This window comes from Oryzias latipes, chromosome 3, assembly GCF_002234675.1.
Source record: "Oryzias latipes chromosome 3, ASM223467v1".
Taxonomy (NCBI): domain Eukaryota; kingdom Metazoa; phylum Chordata; class Actinopteri; order Beloniformes; family Adrianichthyidae; genus Oryzias; species Oryzias latipes.
This window is the reverse complement of record NC_019861.2, coordinates 17789097-17804977: the sequence shown is the minus strand read 5'-3', so window position 1 is coordinate 17804977 and position 15881 is coordinate 17789097. Positions and strand designations below refer to the sequence as shown.

General features: G+C 39.3%; 1 protein-coding gene across 1 annotated transcript; it reads right to left on the bottom strand.

Moving 5' to 3' along the window:
• Window positions 1-1362: 1362 nt before the first annotated feature.
• LOC101168609 (sulfotransferase family cytosolic 2B member 1-like) lies at window positions 1363-10980 on the bottom strand. Its single transcript, XM_004067128.4, has 6 exons — window positions 10733-10980; window positions 10029-10240; window positions 3530-3656; window positions 3320-3414; window positions 1962-2142; window positions 1363-1590 (listed from the first exon to the last, which is right to left on the bottom strand). Exons 1-6 carry the CDS (start codon window positions 10884-10886, stop codon window positions 1454-1456), a joined length of 906 nt encoding a protein of 301 aa, XP_004067176.2. The 5' UTR covers window positions 10887-10980; the 3' UTR covers window positions 1363-1453.
• Between the last annotated feature and the right edge of the window lie 4901 nt (window positions 10981-15881).

Sequence of the window (15881 nt, the reverse complement as noted above, 5' to 3'; positions counted from 1 at the left end):
CACAGTGCATCACATGGAGTCTGAACCACTTATTGCATCCTAAATTGAGGGAGGAATGAAAGGGGGTTAATGCTCTTCCTCTTGAAAGTGGAGCTACCCCTTAGGTGTCCTGTCACTTTTCACATTCGGGGGGGGGTGGGGGGGGGGGGTGGGGGGGGTGGAGGAGGACCAAAAGAAGATCGTCCTATTAACTGAATGTAAAATCTCCTAAGAGGTTTTGTGTAGTGGGACATTCATTCTTCTTCTGTTTTTCCCTTTCGGGGTCACGGGGCTGCTGGAGCCCATGCCGGGCACTTATGGGTGCAGGGCCAATGTGTCACAGGGCCACACATCACACCCATTCACTCTCACATTCACACCTATAGACAATTTAGAGTTGCCAATTGACCTACAAAGCATGTTTTTGGACAGTGGGAGGAAGCCAGAGAACCCATGCATGCACAGAGAGAACATGCAAACTCCACACAGAACGGCCCCCCGTCGATGTTCTTTTTCAGGCCCCCAGCCGGGACTTGAACTGGGGGCCTTCTTGCTGTGAGGTAAGAGCGCTAACCACTGCCCCACCGTGCAGCTGAGTTGAGACATTTGAATTTACACCAAAATGACCAAGAGCTTGTTCAGTTGAATTACAATAATACATTAGAAAAAAGTGTCAAAATGCAATTATCTATTGTGAGGGACATGCTGTCTTTCTAATATTTAGATGCATGTTCTAATTTAGGATACAATAAGTGTAAGTTTGATTGCTCTATAATTTTTGAACTTGATAGATGATGCATGAGATTTTCAACTGAATAAGTTAATCTCACTGTATTATTTTCTGACATCTGACATTATTTGCTCTTATCAGTCTTTTGTAAAGCTTCCACCAGTTATTTTCGTTTTGAAGGGCAGATTGCCTGATGTAAACTGATGTTTGACCAACACTGTGCTCACATGCTCCAAAGCTTCAAAGGCCTCCACCCTGCGGAAGCTGGAGGGGAACCAACACATTTCTTCGAATGTGAGAAGTGACAGGACACCTAGGGGTAGCTCCGCTTTCTACATGAAGAGCGTTAACCCGTTTTTTCCTCCCTCAAATATGCATTTATGTAAGGCCTTAGTCACAGCACCCTTATGGGTGGATTGTGGGGGGGAGGGCAAACCTGTATGGGGCATACAAGTGGCGATACGATTTTTCTGACTTCCCTTAAGGTGGCCACATGGGGCTAAAGGGAACTTCAAGACACACCTGTGCTCACCTTAAGATGCAGCCCTTCTTGCTTCTGATCCACCCTGAGCAGGGCAAATCCAAAACCCACAGCACCCAATTCGGGTGTGTGCGACTATGCCTTAAGCAATGTAACAACAAAAAGCCATAAGCAAACTTTACCATCATGTTTAATCAGGTCTTGAGCTCAGGAGAAGGAACAACATGATTTTTCTTTGCTCTGTCTTCATCTTCAGATTGCCTTCAGGAGTGTGACTCTTCTTCCTCCACATTCTCCCACACAAACTCCAAATTACAGCCCAGCATTTTGGAGGTGAAGATTCTCTCAAAATATTGATCAAGTTCCTCAGTGAACAGGCTTCTCCAGTCTCCAATCTGACCTAGAATGAGTCACATATGAACACAAAGTGAGTATATTTGATTAAATGCAAAAAAACACAAGAACTGCAGCAAAAGCTAAAACCTTTTCTTTCTGTGGGAAGTCAAGATCGAGACCTTTGGTTGTTGAACTACATATTTTGTTACCCATTAAATTGTTTTGGTTTTTTTCTCTAAGTTTAGAGAACATTTGAATTTAGCAACTCTACTTTTGAAACCTTAATGTGGAAAACATTAGGAAAACCAACAACTGTATGTATTTAGTCTAAAAATACTTGGAGCTATTACTTTAGTTCTGGTATAAATATCTCATTTTTGCTCTAACTGTTCCAGTCAGAGAAAACTGTGAGGCCAAAAGTCCAGGACAGCCCACCTTTTCTCATGAAGGAGCCCTTTTTGTGATCTATTATCTCCTCAGGAACAAGACTGTAATTGATCATCTTGTTGTCTTTCATGCTGCTGAATCTGCTGTGCTCCACACAGCTGCTCAGTTCCTCCTCCTGCAGACCACACTGCAGGAACACGCCAACCTTCTCGATGGAGCCCCGGAGGTCCTGAACAAAGAGATCAGTCATTGCAGAAAAATATACTTCACCACACAATTTTGACTTTTTTTCTGTTTGAAGGAGGTATTTTTATTCTGTTGGTGAATTTGTTAAATCAGTGTTTCTGTTTCTGTGCAAAGCAGACCAAGAAACTGAGCATAATTCCAACAATCACAGGGAATTGGACATCTCTTTTTTTGCACGGTTCACATTAACCCTTGTGCTATCTTAGATGACCCCACCCTTACATTGCTGTGTTCTCCCTACTATGACAAAGGTGGATAAAGGTGGAAAGATTTCATGTAATCCATGGACACCAGTGAAGATCACAAATCATTGAAGAAAAAAGGTTCAGCACACTGTTTAGTGGGTCTAGATGACCCAACTCCCAATGGTAAAGTGCCTAGGATAGCACAAGGGTTACACAGCACTAACAGGCCTCTTGCGCAGTGACCAGGGTTCAGGAGTTGAAAAAAATCAAAAATCCAAACAACATGCCTGAGTCTCTCCTACTTCACCCCTACTTTACCCATGAGTGTCGTTTAGGTGTTCGCTATGACCCGAATGGACAGATTGTAGCAAACATGCTATAGTATGCTACAGCATACCCAGAGAAAATTGTACACGTACATTTTTGCTCTATGGGGTAACCAAGTGGTCTACGACCCTAAAATGTTGTGCGCCCACCTGTCTGCCCAGTGCAGTTTGCCCACAGACAACCCATATCCAACCGTAAGGCCAGTTTTTACTAAGACTTATGATACGGCAGAGGACATTTGTAAGACTCCCCCAACACTTTTTAGGGAGTTTTTTAATCTATGTGGTCTGAAAGAGATAGTAGAGAGAGAAGCAAGTCAAGAGAAATGCATTCCTGCACTTGTGGCCAAAAGAGCAAACATCAATTATTTCTTGCAGCTCTGCTTTGGGGTTTCTTTGCACATTTTCTTCACCTTTTGTGGATTTTTTGTCAATTTATTGTATGAGCCAAACCTGTCAAAGTGCTGGAGGTCTATTTCAGGTATTTCAGTTTAGACGTGTTCATTTTTGTTAACATTGCCTGCTGTGTATTTGATAGGTTTGGATTGGAGCATGACCTAAATGCCCTCTTCATGCCCTCTGCATTTATAATGACCCTTAAGAAATCCTCCCACAGAAAAACAACCAAAATCTTTATTTTATTTTTTACCATTGACATTTGTTCAAAGGTGATGTGGAGCAGATTGAGAGCTCCTTCCTGAGCAGTCCAGCCTTTGATGTGCTCAAACCAGGAGCCAAAGTCCACTGCAACAAACACAGGAAAAACACACAATTTGCAAATTTAAACAGATATCAACTTTGGACAAGAGAAATGGAACAAATTCATGAACATGCATGAACTTTTCTCATGTGAACTAACATTTGCCCTCCAAGAAGCGAGTTAAAAACTCTGGAAATGAGCCAGCCTCTGGAAGAAAGTTGGCCACTTTGTGGAAGTGATAGAATGAGACCACGACATCTTTTGGGTTTCTGCTCACGTAAATCACCTGCAGGAAGACAAAGAGCAGTGTTGACAACACTACAGATCTTTTTGCATCATCACACGTATTACGTTAGATGACAGTATTTTTATGGTCTGCAAACACCTGAAATCAATTTTTACTGGCAAAACAGGTTCAGACACATACAATCTGCCTGCAACATTAGGCTTTAATCCAACTATAAAAAGCTTCTTCAAGGATCTTCTTTTTACAGGCACACTTTTGCAATCAAAACCTGGCAGAATGTTTTAATGTTTTTTTCTAAGGTAACTTTTTTATTGCTTGTTATTTTTCCAACTTTAAGTGAGAAAGGTTCAACAAATTAGAGTTTAAAACATCAATTAGTTTTACAACTAAAGACAGAGTTTCTCAGAAATAAGATAAATAGAACTTTATTTTGAAAAGACCAGATTTTGAGTAGTGTTACTACCCCAAAATCTAAATTTTGACAATTTTGCTAAAAAAAAAACAAGACTTTGGTCAAAGTGTCAGTATTTAATTTATTGCTAAACCAGGTGGTTTAACCCAGGGGTTCTCTCCGGGGGCCAACAGCAGCACGCAGGAAGATTGAGACACATAGCAGGTTCCTTTGAGGAAAAACGTTGTGTTGGCGAGGAGAAAAGGCGCTTTCAAGCTAAGAAGACAAATGCTTGCTTTGTCGTACCTCATGGGCTGGATGAAGTCATGTGCCTTATTTGCAAGCAGGTAAAGGTAATGCTCAAAAATTCAACAATAATAGTCACTTTGTTACAAATCATTAAAACCATAACAAATTTACTGGCGAGGAGTTTAACAATAAGCTCCAACAACTACAACAAGGCTATGCTGCAGAGCAGATGGTGACAAAAATGGCTAAATCCAATGAAGCTGTGACAGAAGCTAGCTACGTTGTGGCTTTGGAAATGACCCGGCGTAGCAAGGTCTTAAGTGATGGGGAGTTTGTAGAAGAATGTATGCTGAAAGTAGCTGACATTGTTTGTCCAGAGCAAAGGGGAAAGTCTGAAGAAATAAGTTTGTCAAATGATACAATTACTAGACGAGTAGAAGATCTGGGCAGCAACCTCCGACAGCAATTGGGAAAACATCTGGAAGGCTTGGTTCACTGTACAAATGACACTTGATTATTAAAGTTAGTAAAAACAAAAATTTTCTGTTCATTGTTTTACACCAAAATTGGCCCCCAGTCTGATGTCGAGCTCATAGATAGATAGATAGATAGATAGATAGATAGATAGATAGATAGATAGATAGATAGATAGATAGATAGATAGATAGATAGATAGATAGATAGATAGATAGATAGATAGATAGATAGATAGATAGATAGATAGATAGATAGATAGATAGATAGATAGATAGATAGATAGATAGATAGATAGATAGATAGATAGATAGATAGATAGATAGATAGATAGATAGATAGATATTCTTTATTGATCCCACATTGGGGAAATTCAATTGTCACAGCAGTTCCAAAGAGCAGAGAAAGAAAAGTGACAGCAATGTGCAAAAGTGAGGGGTGTTCCCAAATGTGCAAGTATTCAAATACAAAAAAATGTGCAAAAATAGAAAAAAGTAAAAGTAAGTAAGTAATAAATTATGTACAATATTACAACATAACACATGTTATGCCTAATAATAAAATTAAATAAATAAAGTAAAGACACAGAATATATACAGATTAGCTATGGATGTATGAAAAACCGGTTTGTACATGCATTTTTAAACTTTGGCATTGTACAGTCTTACAGCTGTTGGGATGAATGACCTCCTGAACCGTTCCTTCCTGCATGGGGGGTGTAACAGTCTGCCACTGAAGGAGCTGTTCAGTGCCTCCACTGTCTGATGTAGTGGGTGAGAGGTGTTGTCCATGATGGATGTTAACTTGGTCAACATCCTCCTTTCACCCACTTCCTCCACAAAGTCCAGTGGGCAGCCCAGGACAGAACTGGCCCTCCTGACCTGACTTAATTTGACCCTCCGCTACAAAAACTTTGAGAAACACTTTGTGTTTAAGTTAACAAGAAATCTAAATTCTAGAATTGAGACATTCAATTGATTTTGCTTTCCAATTAGACAACTGATAATACCTAAAAAATCCATAAAAGGCTCAGATCCACCAGGATTCTGCTTGAATCCTCTGGATTACAATTCATTTATATTCCTAAACCCCTGTTGCGACCTTTTCATACTGTTTGACTAGAACACAAAGAAATCAAACTTTTATTATTTTAGTAATTGCATGAAGGGATAAAGATGTGTACAGAAAAAAACAAATAAAGAAGTTGTACTTATTGTCAGTTAAAAATTAGATCAATACCGTAATTTATTTGCCATTCTCCAAATACCATCTACAGCATTTAGTGGTCTTAAAGGCTTTTGCATGTGAGTTAACGGGCTTCTCAAAGGCAACAGGTTATGTGGAACCACTGTATATAGTTTTATTTACTAAAGGAGTTTTAATCTAATGTTCTTTATTGATCAAATTAAAACTTTAAACATAAATATTTGAAATCCAATATCCAGAGTCGACCAGAGGAGTAGAAAGAGCTGGGTGATAAAAGAGTTTATTAATCCCACAGTGTGTGGTGATAGAGGACGGATGAGCGGATGGCTGAACATCCAGGAGTCACATCTGGGAGAAGACTGGAATCGGAAAAAGACAGGATCAAAAATGTCGGACTGGCCTGAACATGCACCAACCTAAACATGGGCTCAGTAACACTAAATGATACTGTCGGTAGTGAAGGGAGGAACTGGATTTAATTACTTCATGCCAGTGATGATGAGCTCCAGGTGCACCAGGCATCTTGTTACCCTGTGCACCTGTGGGGAAGAGAAAGGTGAAAAAACAACAGCATTAGCACAGTGGCAGAGGGGCAGAGGGGCACTAGTTTCGCAAGAGCAACACTGATACTGGTGGCCCAGTGCAACTGTCCTCCTAATTTGTGATTGAAAAGATAAGACGCAAAAGCTACAGCAAGGAACCAGGACAACTGGTCATCAAGTCCAGCAACAAGCCCAACTAGGCTTCACGTAAGAGAAGAAATACAAAGAAAACAAACTTAAAAGCAACTGGCGTTAGATTGAAAATCCTGACCAACATGGGCACCAGGAACCCCCATTGTCGACTACCAAGATCAAGTGAAGTACCTTCTCAAAGTACATCACTGAGGATGTAAAGGCAACACTAACAATCCCTACTACAACCATCACTGAGACCAACTGGAGAGAAACGTAAGAGAAACAACAATTCCTGAGATGCTTGGCTGTATTAGTAACACCACACATAAGAGACGGTACTCTCCATGGAGGAGACCAAGATCAAGGAGAAGTCATCCAGCTCTCGGAACCTGAGAAAGGTGAAATGAAGAAAGGGATGCCTAACAAGTACAACCAACTGCCAAGCAAAGACTGCCTCCCTGAAGAGGAACACTTGAAAGCCAGAGACCAGGAGGAGAAACCAGATGTACTACACCAAATCAGTTAAGGGTTTACAACAGACCTACCAAGGCTGGTAGGTCTTCTCCAACTATACTGGAGAAGCATTCGGGAGAAAGAAACATCGCAAAACAGCAGTGCTCAGTGGCTTCAGGGCAGAACATTAAGACCTCCAGGAACAAGATCCAGAAACCATCACAGAGACAGACATCAAAGAAAGGGTCCCAAGACTGAAGAGCTGAACAACACCAGGCCCTGACAGGACTCCAGGAACAGGCTGTGCTGACACATACAACATACAACAGCAAAGTGTGATGTACTCTAACAAATGGATGGAATGAGTATGAACTGGAAGTCTAAAGATCAAGATGAAAAACACCTCTGAAGGTGTTGAAAATGACAAAAGTATCATCATTTGGGACCTCCAGATACAAACAGAGCAGACTTAGTAGTGCTGGTTAAGAAGAAGACGAGAGATGCATGTAGCAACCCCAAGTGATAGCAACATCAGGGGGAAGGAACATGAGAAGATCGAGGAAGACCGAGGGCTGAGAAGAGTTTGGGAAAAAAGGTGGAAGGTTAAGATAAAAGTGGTCCCTGTGGTAACTGCAACACTTGAGGCTGAGACCCACAAGTTTGGGAGGAGGGCTCCAGCAGATTCCAGGAACAACATTTGAGATCTCTGTTCAGAAGAACTCAGACCTAGAAACAACTAAAACCCTGCAGAACTGTCAGGTTCCCATGCAGGCCTCTGCAAGGAGCTGATGAAGGGCATCTGACCCTTTAACCCTTGTGCTATAGTAGGCATTTTAACATTGGGAGTTGGGTCATCTAGACCCACTAGACAGTGGGCTGAACCTTTTTTCTTCAATGATTTGTGATCTTCACTGGTGTCCATGGATTACATGAAATCTTTCCACCTTTATCCACCTTTGTCATGGTAGGGAGAACACGTCAAAGTAAGGGTGGGGTCATCTAAGATAGCACAAGGGTTAAATGGCAACTAGTGAATTTATTTTATATAACACTCTGAAGGAATCTAAAACTGACAATATTATGTCAATTTCTTCTGTGAATAATGATAGCATAATATTTTAAGAACTTTTTCATCAGAGAAAAATTGTCTTTCTTGTATCATTTAGCTGTGGCATCGTAATCCCTCCAGATGTCTTTTTATTTTTACCATAAGGGGGTTACAACACTTTGTTCCTGCTCCTTTAACTTTTAGTTGATGAGGTAGAGTTGATTAAACAAAAATGCAGCTCAGAGAAGTGTTAGGATGAGTTGGAATCCAGTTAAAGTTTGTTTTCTGTTGTGAAAGAATGAAAAGACTAAGTTCTTATCCTTTCCTGTAAAAAAATGAAACTTCACACCTTCGTGTAATAAGATCTTTTTGTTCGCAATTTTGGCACTTAAAGTAATTGTGAAGGAAATTGTTTTATTATTATCATTGTTTAAATGTATTTGTTTAAATGTAGGTTTAAATGTTAACTCAGATTGACCTTTTTACCTTTTTAGAAAACAGTTGTGTGTTTGTTCATCTGCTTCTCATCCCAAACTAGGTTGAGGGGGTTTCACGACACACTGTTCTGAGCTGATAAGGAATACTGTTTGAACTGAGAATCCACCAAATGGTTCATTATACGACACCCCCTACTGAACTTTTCTCTTTGTTTGGAAATTGTGACCTCCTAGTTGTGTTCTTAATAAAAGGAGCACTGGGAGAGGCAGACCTTTTGAGAAGAGAAGGGCGGTGTACTTTCCTCCATCACACTTGCTTTTCTTTTTTCCCTTGTGCACAAGAAACTTGATTCTTGTTGTGGTTTGTTGTTTCCAGATTGTGTTTTTCTTTAATGTCTAGATGCATTTATCTGACAATAATTCTTTGCCATTTAAATCCATTACTTTGGAATGAAATCATAAATGAATAGGACTCTACAAAATGTAAAAAATGTAAACTATTTGTGACTCTGAGAAAACCTCTGAAAGGGTTTTTTACTTTTATGACTTCTTCAATTCTTTTCTGAATCACAGAGGTTAGCGTGAAGCAGTGTGTGTGTTATCATACTCGTGATTTTGCAGAAATTTTTGCAGACACAATTATGTCGAAGTATTTTAGTTAAACTTAAAGTGTCACATTTAGACCCATTCACTTCCTTTTTTCTTATAGAATGTTTTCTGTTTTAATGGAGACCTACTGTCAGATTTTTTTAATAAACAAATTCAACGATGTTGATTATAAACATACTTTTTTAAAATGTGATTACTTTTTTTCATACCAACAAAACATTAACTAGTTAGAAAGTACGTTTGAGCTAAAGTGAGAGTGTGTGTGGTGGTCTGATTTCCCAGAAAGCAACAGGATCAAATGACAGGAAAGCAGAGCTTTTCTGAATTAAGAGAAAAATGAACAAAGGAGTGAAAAACCTTTTGATTAGGATTGGATATTTTCAAATTAACTTGAACGTTTTTTTTGGGACACATTTCATCTTTACAGCTACTCATCACAGTGAGGTGGAAGTGTTTTCTTATTCCAGTGGGACAATACTGCAGTTTTCCTTAATGGATGATCATTCAAATACACTCCTTGTTAGAGGCGTGTATTTAACACTCCTTCTCCTCTAACACTCATTACAAGGACACACGCTTTGTTTCAAACTGCAGGTAAGGCTCTGTGTTCAGGTGTGCAACAGTGAATCGCCTCAGAGGCTCACTTGAAGGAAAAAAGTAAATATTGCTGGTTTGTTAAATGGCCAAAATTTCTATTTTCTTCAAACTAAACCATTCACGCAAGAGAATACCAAATGATTTCTCCACATTAAACTGAAACAGTGCAATCTAAAGCTTCTTTTTATATCCCCCTGCAAACCGTGTCATGAGCTCAAATTCTGGGGAGCAGGTGAGGGGGGTCAGTGTGTAAATCAAAACAAATCTGACCCTGGCTTTGGAGCCCTGGAGGGCAGGGCCCAGCAGGTGATGCGGCAGGTGTGTTGTGATGACTCGAGGTGTGGTGGGCGAAGCCTTCAGCGTAGCAGCACAGTAGTACTGCTCCAGCCATGGAGCGCGGGTCCAGTTTGGTACAGTCCGGGACAAGTGTGGGTCCCCCCGGCTGAGTGTCAGGGTCACAATTTCCTGCATCCATGTGGTCCCTTTGAGAGAAACAGAACAGCTGCGTTACCTAACTTTGGTTATTAACAGCAGTCAAATATTAGTTTTGTTAGAATATCCAAACTGGATAATAAACATAATATAAATAAACAGTTTTAATCTGCATTTCTTCAAACGTAGTTACTTGTTCAAACTTAGCTTTGAAATAATAATATGAAGTGATGTTTTTTTCATAATTTATTGATGAATAGACAGAAAGATGCAGCAACATGCACAAATATCCGCTATTTTTTATGAACTAGATGTTTTGGGCTTCTCATGAGTAATATTTTTAAACAAGAAGCAAACGATATTTTTTAAAAACTTTTGAAAATTTTCCTCAAACGATACATATTTCCACCTACTCCATCCCGCTGTCAGGTTTAAAAAACCGAACTTGGGAAAAAGTTTGATGAGTTGGATGCTGAAAACTGTTCTTATTATTTTTTAATAGACTACAGATGAACTGCAACCCGATCACCCGATCCTCTTACCTGACTTCGGATAAGAAACGATGAGGATATCCGTGTCTTGAAATTGGAACTTCATAGCATGCTGTAAAGATTCCTGTGTGTGCAGGTGTCCTGGAAAAGAGATACCATGAAAAGTCTCTGTAACATCCAACCTGGCCATATCCACATCTGACATAGACTTCAGCCTCCCTTTTAGTTGTTCCTCTTTCACTTCTCTTTGTCTCTAGTCTGCCGCTCTCAGGTGTTCCTCTTCAAGAAAAACCTGTGGATGACGTCAAACGCTGAACATGAATCAGAAAGAGAGAAAGAAGAAACACTTCCAGCCAGTGAGAGTCAAGGTTTCTCACAAAACGTAAAAAAAACAACAAGGAATTATCTTTAAATTATAAATCTCTAAATATCCCTAAACTCGTAAAAAAAAGTAAAGTAGAATGACTGTTTTTAGTCACAATGCTGAGAAAAGAATTGTTTCTTTTTACATGATTACATTTTTTGTTGTAAAAGCACAAGTATTCTCACATTGTTTAAAAAAAAATCTGGTTTGTTCTTCTTTTTAAAAAAATCTTTTCTTTTAGTTTTGCAACCTCTCACTCATGCAGTTTCTGTTCACAGCACTGTAATGCTGCCTTGAACCTACCCAGACCTCTGTTATTAACTTTACATCTGTTTTCAGGCAGAGAAGCTGCTGTCTTTTGGGTCATCATTTTATTAAATATTTACAGTTTTGAATTTCTTTTTTTGCTGCTTTGTTGCTCTCTGTTGTTAGTTGATGCTTGTGGCTTTTGTCGTGCAAATGGGCTTGTGCAGAATGCCAATCAAACTAACATGTCAGTCTCCAGGCATCTTTGGAAGAAACAGGTTTACGTACAGTTGTGAGCCAGATGCCAACTCAGACGAGGAAAACAAATGCGCACATGGATCTGTTTGTCTACAAGTGGATGCATCAGAATGGAGCAGAGCAGGGAGCTTGTGGCCCGCCTATTGCAGCTTCTACATCACAACTACAAGTTTTTACAAACTCCTGATTCACAACAATTTGAAAAAAGTAATAATCAGATATTTAAAATTAATCTTAATTTTCTTTGTATGTGTCCTCCATCATCAGAAAAATACCACAAGAGAAAGTTAAAAACACAAGTATCTGTTGAAAAAGCCTTGTGTGAGTCTTAGAATTAACACAAAAAAAGGGGAATCCAGTTAAAAAAGAGGCCAAATGTTACCATAAACAAAAGTAAAAATTAAAAAGTCAAATAAATCATTGATTTATTTAAAAGTGTTGTTAAACATATTAACTTGAAATTGCCAGGAGTCTGATAAAAAACAGTAAGTCTTTGTATGACATGTCTGTGTTTCTCACAGCTTTTATTGTTCTTTTTACAAAGAAAGTAAAGTGTGAAGCATTGGGGAGATCGGTTTTCACACTGTTCTATAGTTTACTTTTGAACAAACGCTTCAAAACGTCATTAACAGACTTTGTTGGGTGGCACAAAACTGCAGTTTCTTTTCTGTAATTCACTAAAGGCTCATTTTACAGGTTAAACAAACCTAACTGCACTGATCATGAAATAACACAAATTCAGAGATAGATGAAGGTAATAATTGCACAAACTTTCTCCTCAATTCCAAAGTAAAGCAGCTCCACACCTTTTGCAAACTTTGTTGAATTCAAATATGACTCCAGTCTTTGCCAAAGAGTGAGTATTTTAACCAAAGGTTTTATGAAGATTGAGCCCAATCTTTCTGCTTATGTTGACAAATTCCTTTTCTCACATACACACACACACACACACACACACCCACACACACACACACACACCCACACACACGCACACACACACACACACACACATGCACACCCACACACGCACCCACACACACACCCACACACACGCGCACACACACCCACACACACATACATGCATACATACAGTGGTCTGTCAGAGAGGGGAAGCTCGTTTTCGGCCTACATCATAAAATTGTCTATTTATTTAAAAGTTAAAAATCAAGCAATTTCGCCAAGCAAATATCAAAGAAAAAGGTAGCAGCAGTTTTTATTTCTACTGAACTTGAGAAATCCTCGATGGGACTGAGCGCAAATAGCTTCAGTGATTCCTTATAGTACAGAATCGCTGTCAGTCAAAAGGAGATGCGGTCTTTCGACAGACCCTCCAATCATCACGCAGAAGCTTGGAGTCCCGGCCAGCCCACTCTCCATTCACCCCCAGAGACGCTGAGCATCCGTGGGCGGGACAGAATTGCAGCGTTTATCCAATGACCGTCTAGTTTCGAAGCGCTGAAAAAAAACATTCCAAGCAGCCCCATTGAAGTCAACGGACGCTGGGCTTCAATAGGTAAATGCACTGTGATGCTGCGAGAATGTATGAGAAGGAAATCGATTCAGCCGACCTGCTATATGTAACTGATTCTGAACGAACTCGTCTTTGAGATGAACATTTTCTAACGCATTTTAGTCAATAAAATGTTAATACAATAGTACATATTTGACCATTAATTTGGTGACATTATAAGGAAAGCCGAGTTTCCCTTGCAGTCTCAAAGAAATCGCCACTGCATACATACACACATTCATACACACACACACCTACACACACACACCCACACACACACACAAACATCTATGGATACATAGGGAATCATTAACATCCCTTTGTCGGCAGGGTTTAAACCTGAAACGGTGTAAAACAGACAGTGACAAATTGCTTTACAATCAGTACTACAGTTCTAAACAAACTTAAGTATTAACCCTCAAATAAAAAGCCTAGAACAGCACATGAGGGGCTCACTCAATATAGAAAATAAACTAAAATCTATTTCCTGAGAATGCAAAACAACAACATAAGTGTTTGAAGTCAGAATTTATTTGATACCATGACTTAGTGAACAATTATGATTCTGTTGTTCACAAACTGAAATCTACAGGAAAAACCTAATAATAATACCCGTCCATAATTAACTTGAAGTATGCATTAAGCCTCAAAATGAATCATTCATGAAATGTTGGTTTTAAGTCTTTCTTATGTAACTCAGTCTGGAATTGGATGGAATTTGCCGGAGAACTGAGATGGCAGCCTTTGAGATAAAGAGAAGGGGCAGATGAGAGCAATAAAGACTCTGTGATGAGTCACATGACGTTTATCGGCTCCTTTCTACTTTACAGTCAAGATATGTTCTGATTAGGGTTTATTATGGAATCTAAAAGAGGAAATGTTTTGAGTTGTGTGATTGTCTCCGCAGACTCATTGCCTGGGGGACCTTATAATGGTGACAGAGTTCATCTATTGTTTTATCCACAAAAACGGACTGAATATACTTGATATTTGACAAGTTTTGTTTTAACTTTGAAAAAACTCTACAATGAATACAAAGGTATTATTTCAGGTTAGGTAAAACTCTGGATTGTTAAAGGTATGGCTGCTGGCAGGAGAACATGTTGGTGTTGTCACATCTGAACCAGTGATCTGTCATCAGTCACAGTTTGTTCATAGTGAACATCGTGTTCAAGCACAAGGCTGTCCATCGGTGCACGCTGCAGGCAGGAAGTCAATGATTAGCTTTGGACCCATGCTACTTAACCTTTTGCAGACTCTAATGTCACAGCCTTTGAGTGATGACCAAAAGGACAGCATACAAATACAACGGCCAACATGAGTCGTGGGGTGGGGGGTGGCACCAACCCTAGAAATAGGACGAGGGGCTCATTTGGTACAGGAAAAAGTCTTAAGTAAAGTCTTTGCTCCTTCACATCCAGAGGATAGATCTGGGATGGTTCAGGCATCTCTCCCTAATGTCTCCAAGGTATGTGTGGAGAGAGTTTGTCATCGTCTTTCCAGATAAACAAAAGAAGAAGAATGTAAAGCAGACAATAAAGGTCTGCCTGCTTTCACTTTACCTTTAACGGTGTTTTCAAGCCTGACCCACAAAGCTGTTAGAAAATACTTTAAAATAAAATTTAAAAAAAAAGTTGAGTATTTCTTTCAAGATAACTCTCTGAACAGATTTGTTAATCAGAACTTTTTAAAGCAAAGCTTGATTCAGGCATTTTAGATGGATTACACTTCATTAAAATCATATAAGAAAATTCTCATTGAAAACGTGGCTTTTTTTGTCTAGGAGTGATTAAATTACAGTTTCTGTAATGGTAATAATAGTACTAAACAATGGGAGGGCTGCTCAAAAACAACCAAAGAAGTGACTCTGACTCAGGAAAAGAACGGTGAGGTAAGAGGACAACTCTCCACATAGATGAGAAACTCGCATGAGAAACTTTTAGTGTTTTTTTTTATGGGACTAAATATAATCCATCTTCTTCAGATTTACTCACTTTTACTTATGGATGAGGGGTCATGCCCTTTCAGGAAGCTTCTTGGTTGTCTAGTAAGCGTTAATCCAAAGCAATGGGCAGTGTTTTTTTATGAGACTTATAAAATGTTATTGGTTCAAAATGCAGCATCTAGTTTCATAGTTATAATGAAAATGCTGCACAGAGTTCACCGAGCTTCCAGCTTCCTGTGCGTTTTTGCTTTTTGTCTGTTTTCTAGAAAAGGTTTCATGAGGAGGCCTCTGCCCTTCTGACCTGCAAATTGTCTACCTGTGCGGATTCCTCCTCAGATAAGACTTTGGTTCCTAAAGTGTATGACGTCTGCAGCTGCTTTTCACCAGCTGAGGATTTTTTCAGTGAAAACCATAAACAATAGATGGATAATCCCTGATTTTAGCCACAGGATTTTGAAAGGGGGGCGTAAAACACAGTTTGTTCCACCAAACGAGCAAGGCTTTGAAAACAGCTGATCAGACGGGAAAAAACGAAAACATATCATTGATTCACTAATTGGTGTATCCATCTGCCAATCAGGGATGCTAATAAATATTGTAGTTTCTTACAAATGTAATTTTCGTTTATGAGCTAGTTTTACCCCATTCCCCATTTTGACTCCAGGCTGTATAACCTAACTGTGTAACATGATAGTCCATCGTTCATTTAGGACGATCGAAAAGAAAACCACATCATATTTTTTATAGTAATATTTTATAAACAAATATGTATAAACCATTTAAAGGCTGTTGCAGGTTTCCCATATTGATCCATGTTTTATCTGGTCTTCTGGGAAACTGCCGGTTTCATTTTGTCCAAGTCAGCATGAATTATAAT

What these genes read in the sequence shown, in the direction of transcription:
- LOC101168609 (XM_004067128.4), bottom strand. Translation starts at nt 10,886, where the DNA reads ATGTCAGATGTGGATATGGCCAGGTTGGATGTTACAGAGACTTTTCAT. An exon ending in TCGCTTCTTGGAGGGCAAAT is followed by an intron (nt 3,415 to 3,529) that starts GTTAGTTCACAT and finishes TGTTTGTTGCAG; the next exon opens with TGGACTTTGGCTCCTGGTTT. An exon ending in CCTTTGAACAAATGTCAATG is followed by an intron (nt 2,143 to 3,319) that starts GTAAAAAATAAA and finishes CTCTTTGTTCAG; the next exon opens with GACCTCCGGGGCTCCATCGA.